This window comes from Oncorhynchus mykiss, chromosome 7, assembly GCF_013265735.2.
Source record: "Oncorhynchus mykiss isolate Arlee chromosome 7, USDA_OmykA_1.1, whole genome shotgun sequence".
NCBI classification, from domain to species: Eukaryota; Metazoa; Chordata; class Actinopteri; order Salmoniformes; family Salmonidae; genus Oncorhynchus; species Oncorhynchus mykiss.
Genome location: NC_048571.1, coordinates 17,049,612 through 17,066,082, shown reverse-complemented (window position 1 = coordinate 17,066,082; position 16,471 = coordinate 17,049,612). Strand labels below are relative to the sequence as shown.

General features: G+C 42.5%; 2 protein-coding genes and 1 pseudogene across 4 annotated transcripts in view; 2 read left to right on the top strand and 1 right to left on the bottom strand.

Moving 5' to 3' along the window:
* The first annotated feature begins 950 nt into the window (after positions 1 to 950).
* Positions 951 to 7,153, top strand: hpxb (hemopexin b). The gene is made up of 10 exons (XM_021608647.2): positions 951 to 1,113; positions 1,841 to 1,863; positions 2,156 to 2,275; positions 2,785 to 2,942; positions 3,751 to 3,904; positions 4,560 to 4,772; positions 5,133 to 5,225; positions 5,310 to 5,440; positions 5,871 to 6,018; positions 6,309 to 7,153. Exons 1-10 carry the CDS (start codon positions 1,052 to 1,054, stop codon positions 6,533 to 6,535), a joined length of 1,329 nt encoding a protein of 442 aa, XP_021464322.1. The 5' UTR covers positions 951 to 1,051; the 3' UTR covers positions 6,536 to 7,153.
* On the bottom strand, positions 6,664 to 8,326 carry LOC110527402 (annotated as a pseudogene).
* A 5,164-nt stretch (positions 8,327 to 13,490) lies between these two features.
* LOC110527401 (radixin) overlaps positions 13,491 to 16,471 on the top strand; it is a 36,108-nt gene continuing 33,127 nt past the window's right edge. For all 3 annotated transcript variants that reach the window (XM_036982822.1, XM_036982825.1, XM_036982823.1), the window contains exon 1: positions 13,491 to 13,731. The gene's annotated coding sequence lies outside the window, so the exon portion shown is untranslated. The remainder of the gene's footprint in view (positions 13,732 to 16,471) is intronic.

The window sequence follows — 16,471 nt, the reverse complement described above, 5'->3', positions numbered from 1 at the left end:
TGTCTATCCCCAGTAGTTATGTTGTGAAATACAGTCATGTGTCATAGCCTACGCTATGGTAATGACTCAGTAAAATTGAATACATGTATCATGAGACTGACACCTCGAAAAACATTTGGATTGGGTTTAAATCTTTATTTAAAAAAATAAATAATAATACAATTATTTCACCTTTATTTGGCCAGTTAAGAACAAGTTCTCATTTACACCTGCGACCTGGCCAAGATAAAGCAAAGCAGTGCGACACAAACAGAGTTACACATGGAATAAACAAACGTACAGTCAATGACACAATAGAAAAAGTCTATATACAGTGTGTGCAAATGAAATAAGGAGGTAAGGCAATAAATAGGTCATAGTAGCAAAGTAATTACAATTTAGCAAATTAACACTGGAGTGATAGAGGTTGCAATGTACTTGTTCTTTATTTTGACTTCTTTCTTAGAAATCCAGTGTCTATCGTTTCAAATGATAGATCAAAGATAAGCAAGGCTCCTTCTGTCACAGACTACTGTTTATCTCCCTGTCTGACTCTGATTTCTGTGCTCCTACTTTATGAACTCACTTGTCCAAAGTCCTGGCTAAAACTTGCCAAAAGTGTGCCACTTGAATCCAGGAAATGATATTTCATCTGACCCAATGATGTTGGCCAAACCTGGTTAATGTGTAACATCCCAACATGTTCAATATTTATTAGAATTTGCCATATAAACTCATTTTTAAATGTGCTCATATTGATTGCATTATATGAGATGCATATATAAAACAGTTTCTGCTAAATAATCATTTTGCAACAGAAAAAAGTCCTACACTCCCCCTGCACTTTCAGTAAACAGAGCACAGAACTGCTACCCCCCCCCCCCCCCCCCTGCTGCTCTTTCAGTAAACAAAGTGCAGAACTACTCACACTCCCACACACAAAAGGCACATTGGTAAATCCACCCCCTCACAGGCAGATCCAGTATAAAAGGTCTGGTCAGCTCCTGCTCAGGCACCTTTCTCAGCTCAGCTCTCTTCGGTACCTGGACCCAGAGGAGGACCGCTCAACGTGATGCTTCTCTCCCAAACACTCTGCCTGTGCTTGGCACTAGCACTCAGCTATGCTGCTCCAACGTGAGTACTGCTGATCAACTGCTAAGCCTTTTCATTTACATGTTAGTCATTTAGCAGACGCTCTTATCCAGAGCCACTTACAGGAGCAATTAGGGTTAAGTGTTTTGCTCAACAGCACATTGACAGATTTTTCACCCAGTCGGCGACCTTCGGTTACTGGCCCAACTCTCTTAACCGCTGGGCTACCAAAATGGCATCTTATTATTCTCTTATTCATGTTCAGGGTAGCCACAGCAAAATACACTGCCTCTAAATTGCCTCTGTACTTACTTTGTTGAATTGTTACTTTATTCAACACATTATGGGCTTCACTGTGCTGTGTTAAGACATGTCTTACGCAACCCAATTGGATACTATGCTCCCCCACATTGGCTGGGTTAGTTCCATAAGTTTGTTTGCAATGTCACAGAGGTCAAGGCAGGATCAATAACCCAAACACACAAAGAGGGGTCAAAGTCATTTGTGTACCTCAGCACTTCTGTCACTGATTCACCCCGTTACCTCATCATTACGGATCCCCTTCATATCAATCAGGTGTCCCTTTGAGCTGCTCTATTTGGAATAGGGCTGTGTATACTACAGCATCATTATTGGTCTGTCTACCCAGAGGGTGGCGTTATGATGTGCAGTGTATTATCTCATTTCCCATCTCTATGACCTGACTCATGTCTCATCAGAATGAGGACATTATGGTTTATGATGAATGTCTGCTTTTTTTTCTATGCAGGATCCATGATGTAATGATGGCAGGTGAGTCTAAGATCCATATTCATTTAACAGCCTGTCAAAATGTAGGACCTCAAAACTCATTGACTGATCCAGACGTGCTAGGCAAGGCAAACAACTAGGGTTGCAACTTGTCACGGGCACAGGTGTTATTCAACTCCCTTTCAGCCCATTACTCATGTCCTACATGCTTTTACATGAGAGTAGGATGCATGACTTCCAAATCACCACACCGCACCCTTTCATGTGGAGAAATGTTGGAATAATGAAAAGTCATTCAACGTGCATCTCACCTTGACTCTGACTGGCCCATTAGACCATGACCACAACCACCACGAGGATCAGGCCCACCACAAAGCCAACCCAGACCGGTGTGACGGCATCGAGTTTGACGCCATCGTCCCCGACGAGAACGGACACACCTTCTTCTTCAAGGGTATTAAAACCATGTTATGAGTCGTCTTTTTTTTACCCTCATTCTCCCTACAGTGGGCTTTGTCATTGTCATGAAATGTCATTATGTCCCCATCAGGATGGCTAGGGTTACGGGTACGCTCTTAGAAAAAAGGTACAATCTAGAACTTAAAAGGGTTCTTCGGCTGTTCCCATAGGAGAACCCTTTGAGGAACCCCTTTTGGTTACAGGTAGAATAATTTTGGTTCCACGTAGAACTCTATTGGGTTCCATGTAGAACCCTTTCCCAGAAGGTTCTACATGGAACCCAAAAGAGTTCTACCTGGAACTAAAAAGGGTTTTCCTATGTGGACAGCCAAACATCCCTTTTGAAAGCCTATTTTCAAGAGTGTAGTGGATTAGTTAGTGGGTATTTTGATATGGGCTAACATGACCTGTAAACGTGGGATGGACTAGATATTTGTGTAAGGAGAGAGAGCTTACATTTCCATGAGTATATCTGATCCCAGATCTGAACTATGCTACTCTAAGGGGATCACCTGTGGAACGGCTTCAAGGGTCCAGCTCAGGTCTCCAGTGCCTTCTTCAAGGAGCTAGATAACTACCATCACCTGGGGCATGTTGACGCTGCCTTCCGCATGCACAACAAAGAAAAACCTGAAAAACATGATCACATCTACTTTTTCCTGGTACTGTCAATATCAATGATGTAGTCGATATCCATATGAATAGGGAACTTTAACACGTAGTTTTACTAGTGACTCATCAGCTTGGGCAATCTTTTTAAAAGTCAAGTTATGCAATCATGTGTTCCCATAGGTGGCATAGTAGCATGTGCCCTCTCAGATTTGTCCTGTAAAAAAAGACATACTATATATATATATGAGATTTATTTTGATTTATTTTTAAACATTTTTGGTTGTTGTTTCTCTGTCATGCTGCTAGCCACCTAGCAACTTTATGAAGTTGGCTTTAGCTAGCCCAGATAGGCTCCCAATCTCCCAACCGCATAACTAGCTAGCAAGAAGCCATTACAGGCTATCAATCAAGTTGGAGTAGCTAGCTTGTCGAACTATCTTATCTAGCATGCCTGCTAGCAAGGTTGGTAGACTTTATAAAAGCAAGCAATAACTAAATGTACTGAATAAGACTCACATTCCTTCAATCTTTTACCCAGATTTTAGCAGAGATGCGGAGAAGCATATTTAGTTTCTTTAAAAAAATAACCATCAGTCAGGAACAGACAGAAAGCTTGAGATATGCTTAGATATGCAGAAAAATAAACATTTTTTTACAAATAATTAAGCATAATGATTATGGCTCTAGATTGCAGAAAAAGGCTGTGCAGGTGTTTGAACATTTTTAAATTCTCCAACTTCGGACCACCCCCCTGCCATCCTCACATACTTTGTGCACCCTCAGATTTTGGGGGTATATGACACCTCTGACAGCATTCACTTAGTATACTCCGTATTCTCCATCCCTCCTCAATTACAGGACGACAAGGTTTTCAGCTACTATAACCACAGTCTGGAGGAGGGCTACCCCAAGGACATCCAGCTGGACTTCCCAGGGGTGCCCAGCCACGTGGACGCTGCGGTGGAGTGCCCCAAGGGAGAGTGTAACTCAGACTCTGTCCTATTCTTCAAGGGTAAGCCTGTTAACCCTTTGATGCCCCACATAAGACCATAATGAACATTTCTCTGGTTTGTTGCTATAAACATTTATACATTTTATTTATTTTTACCCCTTTTTCGTGGTATCCAATTGTTTTTAGTAGCTACTATCTTGTCTCATCGCTACAACTCCCGTACGGGCTCGGGAGAGACGAAGGTCGAAAGTCATGCGTCCTCCGATACACAACCCAACCAAGCAGCACTGCTTCTTAACACAGCGCGCATCCAACCCGGAAGCCAGCCGCACCAATGTGTCGGAGGAAACACCCTACACCTGGCAACCTTGGTTAGCGCACACTGCGCCCGGCCCGCCACAGGAGTCGCTGGTGTGCGATGAGACAAGGACATCCCTACCGGCCAAGCCCTCCCTAACCCGGACGATGCTAGGCCAATTGTGCGTCGCCCCACGGACCTCCCGGTAACGGCCAGTTACGATAGAGACTGGGCGCAAACCCAGAGTCTCTGATGGCACAGCTGGCGCTGCAGTACAGCGCCCTTAACCACTGCGCCACCCGGGAGGCCCTAAACATTTATAATTTATTCACAGACAACATACCAGGAAATGTGTTACGGAAATCAAGTTTTCTAGTCTTGGTGTGTGCTGCCTATCATATGTTTCCTCTCTCACAGGAGAAGAAGTGTACAACTATGACATCGCCACGCAGTCAGTAAAGGAGAAACAGTGGGCCCACCTGCCCAACTGTACGTCTGCCTTCCGTTGGCTAGAGCAATACTACTGTTTCCATGGTCACAACTTCACCCGGTTCCACCCTGTATCTGGGGAGGTGAATGGAGTGTACCCTAAGGACTCCAGGCACTACTTCATGAGTTGCCCCAATTTCGGTAAGAGAACCATGCAAAGGATGTTACCCTTCCTCCTTTATCAAAATCAGTTCATTGTCAGAGGAGGCTGGTGGAAAGAGCTGTAGGAGGATGGGCTCATTGTAATGGCTGGAATGGTATAAATGGAACGGTATCATCAACACATCAAACATATAGAAACCACATGTTTAACTCCATTCCATTTATTCCATTCCAGCCATGACAATAAGTGTGTCCTCCTGTAGCTCATCCCACCAGCCTCCTCTGCCCAGTGTGCATGGTGTGAGATTGAACAGATGAATGGTGAATGGTAATAACAACACCATTTCAGGGAAAAAAAGCTTTTGGATTGTGTTGAGACATGTTACTGTTGGATTGTAGGCCATGGCGGTGAGGCAAATGTTCCCAAATGCAGTGAAGTGACATTGGATGCCATCACCTCAGACGACTCAGGCAAAACCTATGCCTTCACTGGTAAGAACTAAGCCTTTGTGTTCAATTGTGCGCACAACTCGCATTAGACAGTTGCCAATTTTCACCTCCGTCCCACTTCCTCAGGTCATAATTATATGCGTCTAGACACCCATCGTGATGGTAAACATACCTTCCCCATTGCCAGAACCTGGAAGGAAGTGACCAACGGCGTGGACGCAGTCTTCTCCTACAGTGACAAGATCTACATTATCAAGGTGGGTCAAAGGTTACAGGATGTAGGGGAAGACAGGGACTTCACTTGCGATAAATAACATGTTCAGAGCTTTACTCACTACAGTACCCCTACCTACAGTATATGTACGTGGCTACCTCAATGACCTCGTACCCCTGCACATCAACTCGGTACTTGTAGTCCCTGATGTTATTTTTTACTCTTTATTGTTATTCAATGTATTTACTCCCCGTGTCACTTTTACTCTGCATTGATGGAAAATGACCCATAAGTAAATATTTCACTGTTAGTCTACAACTTGTTTACGAAGGATGTGACAACAACAAAAATGGATTTGATTTGAGTATATAGAAAATGACTTTCATTCAGTCAACTGTTTGTTACATCATCATGCCTCTGTTTGTCCCATGGCACATAAAACACACCTGAATACCACCATTTCCGGTTGACAGGGCGACCAAGTTTACATCTACAAATCAGCAGCTCCCTCCACTCTGATTGAGGGCTACCCTAAAAGCCTGAATGCGGAGCTGGGCATCGAAGGGCCTGTGAACGCAGCCTTTGTTTGTGCAGATCACCATATTGTGCACATTATTCAAGGTAACTAATTGGACATTGAACTTGAGTACATTCAAATCTATCCAAAAAAAAAGTGTTGCTCTTTTTACATCAATATTCACAAAAATTCTGATTTTCCTGTGTCAGAAATGATTTGATGTTAATTTTTTTTTAAATAAACAGCTGCATTGGACCTTTAATGACTCATTACCTCCCCCTGCTGGAGAGGCCTGACGTGCCACAAGACCTGCGGGGCAAACGTGGAGTCATCTTTGGGAACCTTTAACACACTCAGTGAAAAACTATTTTCCTGTCTCTATTTCCCCCTACAGGACAGAAGATGCTGGACATTGACCTATCTGCCACCCCTAGGGTAGTAGCCAGTGAGGCCCCACTGCCCATCTCCGGCATCGAGGCAGGCATGTGTAGCCGTGATGGAGTCAAAGTGTATGTGGGCTCTGAGTACTACCACTACGAGACACCCAGGCTCCTGGCTTTCAGCAAGATGCTCCAAGAGCCTAAAACAATCACCCCAGACATGATGCGCTGTGTCGAATAGGAGTCAGTTTATGTTGGATACCTTTTTGAAGAATAACAACTGTGATCATCTGTTCTCAATGGACAACATCAAAACGTATAATCACATGTTAAAATAACTGTCCAGTAAAGGTTTTCTGTTAACTCATACCCAAATAATGTTGACTCATCTTATACTCTTTTCTGTGGCCAAAGCATACATTTGAGAAAAAACACTTCCGAAATCCCAGGTAATTTTTTTATCTCAAACAGACCGTTTCAAAAATGCTTGCTATTTCCTCATAGAGGATGATATCATCAGTGTTCTAATCGCATTCATATTTGTAATGATCAGTATATGCCAAAACCATTCTGTTGTGTTGGGGTACTCACACATCCTTCCCAACACAGAAAAGCTGCATTTATACATACTTCATTTTTTTTTAAATGTGGAAGGAAAACTATCTCATGTTGGAATGAATTATAGGACATATTTCATAGAAATCTGGAAACACTGGGCAGTTACTTTAACTTGACACCACAACTCACAAGTCACCCAAACAATGTTTTTTAAGGTTCAAATAATATTTTATCACATTTTTGTTGAATATTTGTGTATGACAGAGATGAGTTGAATTAAAAAGATACAAAGAAACTGAAACAGTATGATTATATTGCATTCATTCATGAGATAATTAAGATACAGGAAAAAATCAAGTAATACTGTACATTCAGATGAGTAATTCTACAGTATGACCAGCAAAAATAAGTCTTACAGGTAAATGTGATCATGAACTGGCTAATTATGTATAAGCATTTCTTAATGATATTCCCATGCAGATGTAAAGAAAAGGTTCAGAATGTGATGGTTGTTTCAAATCAAGTTGTCACAGTCACAGAGCCTCCACCCCAGAGAGGATGGGATTTTCTTCAGCAGGGCCGTCCTTGGTCTCTAAAGCCAACCGTAGTTGCTGCCAGAAGACCCTGGTGTGCTCCCCAGCTCTGAGCCAACTCGGGTAGGTGTGTCTCTTCACCAGCTCCTCATCCGGTGGTAGGGTGACAGCTGGTGGGTTGGGATCTCCTCCAGGAACACCAGAATCAGGACGTCCTTCTGCTAATCAAAGAGCTGGAAGCTGGCCACCTGGATCTCCCGGGAGCACCACTCACTCTTCAGGTAGCGGTGGCTGATCACACAGATGGTCTTGCGGCTTCCGTAGATGGCGTCCATAATGTTGTCTATGATTGGTTTGCCTGGTTGGAAGTTCCGGTGGTAGAGGCACAGCTTCCAGCACTGCTGTCCCTCCAGCTCTGGCAGAAGCTCCTTCAGGACCCAGGGCTCATCGTAGACGTTGTAGGAGATTAAGGCATCATACTGACATCCACGAGGCATGTGCTTATTCCTTTGCTTGGTGTCATGGAGGAAAGCCAAGAAGAGGTAATAGCCGTCTATTACCTGCCATTTCAGGAAGTGGTAGGCAAAGGATGCCATCAGGGTGAGGAGGACCAGAAAAGTGGAAGAGATGCAGTAGTAAAGTCCTAAGTGTACTGTACAGAACTGAAGCTCAACATCCAACAGCTTGGGGCCCATTAGCTCGGCAGGATGGTTGTAGGTAAACTCTGTGGAGCCAACAACCTGTGTTTGCTTGTCGTTCTCCATCCACTGGACAAACCAAACATTGCTGCAGCCACAGGTAAAATTATTATCTTGCATGTCCAGGTATGTCAAGGCAGGGAAAGAACGCAACTTATTGTCTCATTGACTACTGTTATGTTGTTCTTTCTCACCTGCAAGAAAGTGACTCTGCTGAGGTTTGCTCCTATGAGGAAATCTAAGGACAGATACCGTCTGTTGAGCCTTGAGATTGGGTGAAACAGCTTTGGAGTGAGGACTGTGAACTCATTCTTACTGATCTCAAGGAACCACAACCGGGGTGTGTGAATGAATATGTCTAAGTACAGCTCCTTAATATTAAGAATCCCTGCCTGGAATACCAATGAAGATTTCAGACCTTCAAGAAAGTTGATAGGTAGATGAGAAAGTCCCTTGTGACTGTCACGCCCTGATCTGTTTCACCTGTCCTTGTGCTTGTCTCCTCCCCCCTCCAGGTGTCACCCATCTTCCCTATGTCATGACGTTGGCCTGGGGGTAGGTTTATGACAGTCATAAATACCTCTTCCCCCCTTTTTCCTCTCTCTACCCTAGTGAGGTTACATTTGCAAACCCCTTGGTTAACATAGAGATTCTGGAAACATCAGAAGGTGGGGGGAAATGAACTATATTCTGGTAATCCAACCAATGGAACATATGCGGTGGTACTTAATGAATATGATGTCAGTTCGGTTGTCATCTGAGACATTCTCATCAATGATCAGATGACATAAACTCTATGTGGAAAGTCTACACATCAGAGTTATCGGATTCACATGGAATTGTTGTTCAATTTAAATGTTTGAATATTAAATTATTTGTGATGGGATGAAATGTGATTTTAGCTTCTAAAATGTGAGATGTGGGTTTTGGCTATATGTGGCTATAAAACTTTTCAAACACGCCCTCCCCTCCCTTCCTATATAAGCCCTTGACGACAATAGAACTTTCTGTTCCGGGGATGTAGGACGACGGCCCTATGTCAGAATGGTTCAGATAATAACTACAGAACGAAGCCGACATCAGCGTGAGCTTTTGTTGCGAATGGTATAAACTTTGAACTCTTATTCACTACAGAAGTGATACCTCCTAGCCGTTGAGTTAGCAGGTTAGGAAGGAACAGACAGAGTATCCCGTCTACCACACAACGACGTTACTACAACGTATCCAATTGACCACCAGAGACATTCTTCAAAGGACTTGGTTGGGCAACACGGCCTTCCATCTACCACCAACCTACCGAAGCGCAGCTCAGAGTAAATATTTATTGCATTTCCTTTTCCAAATGGGCGGTAATTTAGAATGCATAAGATACTGTATTTACGATAGCACCACTTCTTCCCTTTGTTCCTCAATCTTCCCGCTCTTTCACTCAAACCCAGCCCCTTTCCTTTGTGTAACAAGCTGTCATATCTGTTCCGCCCGCTAGGGACGTTTTCCTTTATGACGTAATTTGTAATCAAGTTATGATTGAATTATGTGTATGTGTAATTTTTTTTTTGCTCCACCTCTGGATTACTGAACTCTGCCTGACCCTGAGACCGCCTGCTGTCCTGTACCGTTGCTCCACCTCTGGATTACTGAACTCTGCCTGACCCTGAGACCGCCTGCTGTCCTGTACCGTTGCTCCACCTCTGGATTACTGAACTCTGCCTGACCCTGAGACCGCCTGCTGTCCTGTACCGTTGCTCCACCTCTGGATTACTGAACTCTGCCTGACCCTGAGACCGCCTGCTGTCCAGTACCTTTGCCTTACCCTGGATTTTTGACCCCTGCCTGCCTTGACCTGTCTTTGCCTGTCCCTGTTGCCACAATAAACATTGTTACTTTGACAGTCTGTATCTGGGTCTTACCTTGATTCCTGATAGTACGAACTGGCCACGACTGACCCTCCCAAGGAGCCACCATTGGTAGGCACGAGGAGTTGCTTCGCAGTATGATGGAGGGGTTCCAGGCCACGGCCGACTGTCACGACCAAGCATTGGACATTTTGTGGGAGCAAGTCTATGGGTTGCCTTCTAGGCAGCCAACCATATAAAGGTTGTTCTTGGTTAAATTCACTGTCTTCAAACTGGAGAGAGGCTGAAAGGATGAGGAGCTGACGGTTGCAATGAGGTTGTTGTCCAGATGTAGCAGGGAGAGGTTGGCCAGGCCCTGAAACAAATGGTCTGCCAAGGTTGTGAATCTGTTATGAGCCAAACCCAGCTCCCGAAGAGCTTCTAGGTGTCCAAGAGCACAATCAAATCAAAGTTTATTTGTCACGTGCGCCGAATACAACAGGTGTAGACTTTACAGTGAAATGCTTACTTACAGGCTCTAACCAATAGTGCGAAAAAAAAAGGTGTGTGTGTGTGTAGGTAAGTAAAGAAATAAAACAACAGTAAAAATACATTTGAAAATAAGAGTAGCAAGGCTATACACAGGCACCGGTTAGTCAGGCTTATTGAGGTAGTATGTACATGTAGGTATAGTTAAAGTGACTATGCATATATGATGAACAGAGAGTAGCAGTAGCGTAAAAGGAGGGGTTGGCGGGAGGTGGGACACAATGCAGATAACCCAGTTAGCCAATGCGGGAGCACTGGTTGGTCGGGCCAATTGAGGTAGTATGTACATGGATGTATGGTTAAAGTGACTATGCATATAAGATAAACAGAGCGTAGCAGCAGCGTAAAAGAGGTGTTGGGGGTGGCACACAATGCAAATAGTCCGGGTAACCATTGGTTGGTTACCTGTTCAGAAGTCTTGTGGCTTGGGGGTAAAAACTGTTGAGAAGCCTTTTTGTCTCAATCATCCACTTGAGAGATTTTTAGGTTTGATAGGCCTTTAAAATCCAACTTTACGAATTTGGAAATCTTATTCATGGCCAAGTCTAAATTGCTTACTTTCCACGGAATATCTATAGGTATGAATTCAAGATTCCTGTTATAACAGAGTACTTTCATGTTAGGTTAGGCCCTCGCTACATATTCGTCGCCAGACCCACTGGCTCCAGGTCATCTACACGTCCATGCTAGGTAAAGCTCCGCCTTATCTCAGTTCACTGGTCACGATGGCAACACCCACCCGTAGCACGCGCTCCAGCAGGTGTATCTCACTGATCATCCCTAAAGCCAACACCTCATTTGGCCGCCTTTCGTTCCAGTTCTCTGTTGCCTGTGACTGGAACGAATTGCAAAAATCGCTGAAGTTGGAGACTTTTATCTCCCTCACCAACTTCAAACATCTGCTATCTGAGCAGCTAACCGATCGCTGCAGCTGTACATAGTCTATCGGTAAATAGCCCACCCAATATTACCTACCTCATCCCCATACTGTTTATATTTATTTATTTTTCTGCTCTTTTGCACACCAATATCTCTACCTGTACATGACCATCTGATCATTTATCACTCCAGTGTTAATCTGCAAAATTGTAATTATTCGCCTACCTCCTCATGCCTTTTGCACACAATGTATATAGACTCTCTTTTTTTTCTACTGTGTTATTGACTTGTTAATTGTTTACTCCATGTGTAACTCTGTGTTGTCTGTTCACACTGCTATGCTTTATCTTGGCCAGGTCGCAGTTGCAAATGAGAACTTGTTCTCAACTAGCCTACCTGGTTAAATAAAGGTGAAATAAAAAATAAATAAAATAAAAAGGTTACTGAGATTACCCCAGATTGTGCAGTTTTTCAGGAAGTACCCACATACTGAATCAGCAAGAACCCAGCAATTCATCAGGAAACAAAGAGTCTCAGCTGAGAGAATGTAGACCCACTGCTGACCCCAATAATAAAGTGAATTTAGAATTAAGAAATCATTTCTGAGAACTAAGATCTACAATTCTAACTGGTACTAGCACTCCCGCTGTTGATGAAATACAAAATGCTTTGATTGCTGCTCACCCAAACCAGTAAATCTCTGAAACATCAAGTTATGCTTAATTGCGTGGTCAAGGAAATGTCTAAACCAGTGTTTTAGAAGACACACTTCTTCGTGTCTCCTTAGTGTAATAACAGTTTGTGTCCACTAGATGACGTAGCATGCAAAGTTATGTGTTAGTAAAGACGGATCAGGGAATGCAACATGGAATTCTTAACTTTTTCAAGAGTATACCCATTTAGGCTCACGGCAAATATAGCCTAACAAAACCAACTGATGAAATTTAAACAAACATCTTCACAGAGCTGAACATTATAAGTGTTATAAATTGATCCATAATGTGTAACTCTCATGTTTGAATTCATTGCATTGCCTTGGAAGATTATTGAGTGAGGGAGAGTTATTTGTGAGCAGTGGTGTAAAGTACTTCAGTAAAAATACTTTAAAGTACTACTTAAGTAGTTTTTTGGGGTATCTTTGACTACTTTTACTTTTACTTCACTACATTCCTTAAGAAGATATTGTACTTTTTACTCAATACATTTTCCTTGACACCCAAAAGTACTCGTTACATTTTAAATGCTTAGCAGGTCAGGAAAATGGTTTAATTCACGCACTTATAAACAGAAAATCCCTGGTCATCTCTACTGCCTCTGATCTGGCAGACTCACTAAATACACATGCTTTGTTTGTAAATGATGTCTGAATGTTGGAGTGTGCCTCTGGCTTTCTGTAACTAAAATAAAAAAGAAAATGGAGCCGTGTGGTTTGCTTAATATAAGAAATTTGAAATTATTTTACTTTGACTTTTGATACTTAAGTATATTTTAGTAATTACATTTACTTTTGATTCTTAAGTATATTTTAAACCAAATTCCCTTGACTTTTACTCAAGTAGAATTTTACTGGCTGACTTTTACTTGAGTCATTTTCTATTACGGTGTCTTTACTTTTACTCAAGTATGACAATTGGGTACTTTTCCCACCAATGTTTCTGTGATGCTCTGTGAAGACAAAGACTTAATGGAAAAGGGTTCAGTGTTTTACAAAGCAGGTATGAGATAAGTATTCACAGACATCCTTATTTGTGAGAGTCCTTATTTGAGACAAAACTGATACCATGTTCGTTGTGATATAATATAACTAATATAGATACTGTTTCCCTTTGTGTACTGACTTTCCCCATGTTATTGTTCTATGTATCATGCATACTTCATAGACTATATTTGATCCACAGGTGAAAGGAAGGAAACTGGAATAAATGGAGATAACTTAGAAGGACAAGGTGTGTGTGTGCAACCTGGCTTCAGGGCAATTCGTAGGATTTGGAATGTTGATTTTCTCCCTCCATTTAGTATCATATATTGTACACACAACTATGACAGCATGGAGTACACCCACCGACACTGTTAGAATACTCTATTTTAAAGTTGGGGGAGTTCTCATCGCTGCTACTGAGTAGAGCGGGTACCCCCACATATTAAATCAACCACGCCTGGCCTCGACTAGTCCGACGGCCATATTGAATGTCTTCACAAATCGCCTTACGGTGGATCTCAATTGCACGGTTTTTTCACTCATGTCCGTTCTAACAGGCTTCACGAGAACATTGGAGGTGACAAGGGTACATTAAATATAGTCGTTTAGTTTACAGCTTGGATAACCTGAAAGCATTGAATACTCAGGATCTTGTCGGTCTTTGAAGCCTTAGTCCTTCACCAGAGGTGAGTTTGTCTGTCTCCTTAGAAGAGCTTCTGCAAGCTGCTGAAAAAGGGGCGATTTTTGTGTACTCGACGTGTTGCAAAAGTAGGCTAAGACGGGCCTTCATTTCAACCTATTACTGATACATTTGTGAGGAAATTTAAACGGTCTTTATCTCTGAAAAACGTTTTTTTGGCAAACAAGCTACTTCATTATTTGCGCAATAATAGTTTGCACTTAGACGAAAGCACAACATTTTGCTATGTGACACGCGGTCACATCTGTCTGCGAAGATTTCAAAACTTGACTTATCTTGTTTGCAATAACGTTTTTATTAGTGTGAAATGCATTGCCTCGTGTTATTAGACCTGAAACGTAGCCTATTATATCATTCCAGTTTTACTTAGCCATGGCGTATCATTATTAGCAAGTAGAATTTCGTTTCATTAGTTGGGTTAACCTGTTACAATGTAGCATTGGCGCGTTTTGACGGTTGACATCTATTGCAAAGGGAGGCGGGCCGGTGAGTAGTGTAACCAGTGTTGCAATGATTGAAACAATGTTGCTCAACGCGATCACGGTCTACAAATTATAACCTACACATAAATCCGTTACTTTCTACAGGCGCCAATACTTATGTACACCAGTGCATTAAACACCGGTCCTACCCAACGTTTTTTTTTTTTTTACGCATGACCACATTTTTTACTGAAAATAATCAGCAGCTGTAAGTGCCTTCAGGCACACCCGTCTATCGTACTAAACTTAACTCAATTTACCATGTGTTTGAAATACATGTTGAGGGTCATTAATGCCAATGATCTGCTGAATTTGGTTGCTTTGAATTGCCAGTCAGTAAATTTTTTTCCCCCAATTCTGGGTCCTATCATTGTTAAGGAACATGCACTTGAAATTAACTTTTGGGAGTGTTTGCCCAGGACTCAATGCACTGCATCAGAGGTGCACACAATGTTACAACTTATCACTGACAGTCTGATAGGGCTGGGACGATACCAGTATCACAATATTCATTCATGTTAATGTCATGGCAAGGAAACCAAACACAAAGCAGGTTTAACTTCTCTCCATCTCATCCCTCCATTACCCAAAAGGCTCATCCTTTTCTGTTTACATCTACGTGGGCCCATGTCTCACTGGGCCAAAGCTGTCGTTTACATCACCATGGCTAACGGGACTTTCACCTTTTCACAAAGCAACTGTTTTGATTATGCAGAGGTTGTTGATTCTGCTCTTCACAAGTCCTCATTGTCAGCCCTAGCTATGGAAACTCAGTTTCCCAGTATAACATCAGTATACACTGAAGTGTAAAGGCGTCATCATGCTTCAGTTCAACTGGTGCCTACCCAAACTCAGCTGGTTGACCTGTACGAGTGTGCTCGCATCGTTCCTTACAAGACCTTTGCTAAAAATACTAGAAAAAAGCAGAAATAGTACTGTTTGTGCATCTTGAGATGCCGTAGCCAATATACGCATCCTTAAAATAGTTTGTTATTTTAGATTAATTCGATCTGTCATTCATTTTGACGTTTTTGCAAAGGATGTTTGGTGCAGTATTTCTCAAGTGAAGACATTTACATGAAAACGAGTTGCGTCTTGTTGAATGGCAACAAACACCTACTGTTGACAAATCCGCTACGAAGGGGCCTAGACTTTCGGCTGCCTAGACTTTGGCTTGTCTCTCAAAATGTTTGTGTGCGTGAACATCCCAAAAGAAAGTGACCGAAGACCAAAACAAACAAACATTTCACAAAATATTGTCATATAGGCAGCAACTGTTTTGGATGGAATGCTGGTGTTAGTTGAAAAGCAGCCACGGGGTGAAAAGGGTCAATATCAGGGGGTGCTTTTATCTAGATATTTCCGGATATCTAACATTTTATTAGATATAAGGAGTAGACATGCTCCAGAAACACATGTCCTTCATTTTATATATTGAGATAGGATCTTCTCTGTAATGGGACAGTTTCTACAGGCATCCAATCCGGATCTCAGAAATCTCCCTACTACCGTATGAGTCCAGGGAGATATCTGGGGTGAGATTTCCTTCAAGACATGCCCCTGATGAGCGTACACCCGCTTACATATTTGAACTCAGGAAGGGTATGTGTCAACATGCTGACGTGTCTAAGCCTTTATGCTTAGGCATGAACGAATCCACATACTTTCAGAAATGTATCATCTGTAGTCATTACCTGATCATTTTTGGATCCATATTTCTCCCCAAATTATTAATTTCAATGGATATCCTTACATGATATGTAATATTCATCCTCATATGTCTGATTGAAAATGGACTAAATCTGACTCATGATGCAGCCGTCAGGAAGTCCAGTACCCAGTTGTACAGGGCGAGGTCGAGACCCAGAGTTTGGAGGGTACTATGGTGTTAAATGCTGAGCTGTAGTCGATGAACAGCATTCTCACATAGGTATTCCTCTTGTCCAGATGGGTTAGGGCAGTGTGCAGTGTGGTTGAGATTGCATCGTCTGTGGACCTATTTGGTTGGTAAGCAAATTGGAGTGGGTCTAGGGTGTCAGGTAGGGTGGAGGTGATATGGTCCTTGACTAGTCTCTCAAAGCACTTCATGATGACGGAAGTGAGTGCTACGGGGCGGTAGTCGTTTAGCTCAGTTACCTTAGCTTTCTTGGGAACAGGAACAATGGTGGCCCTCTTGAAGCATGTGGGAACAGCTAATAACAGCGAACAATTAATAATTTTGGGAGAAATATGGATCCAAAAATG

What these genes read in the sequence shown, in the direction of transcription:
- hpxb (XM_021608647.2), top strand. Translation starts at nt 1,052, where the DNA reads ATGCTTCTCTCCCAAACACTCTGCCTGTGCTTGGCACTAGCACTCAGC. An exon ending in CTCAGCTATGCTGCTCCAAC is followed by an intron (nt 1,114 to 1,840) that starts GTGAGTACTGCT and finishes TTTTCTATGCAG; the next exon opens with GATCCATGATGTAATGATGG. An exon ending in CAAAACCTATGCCTTCACTG is followed by an intron (nt 5,226 to 5,309) that starts GTAAGAACTAAG and finishes CCACTTCCTCAG; the next exon opens with GTCATAATTATATGCGTCTA.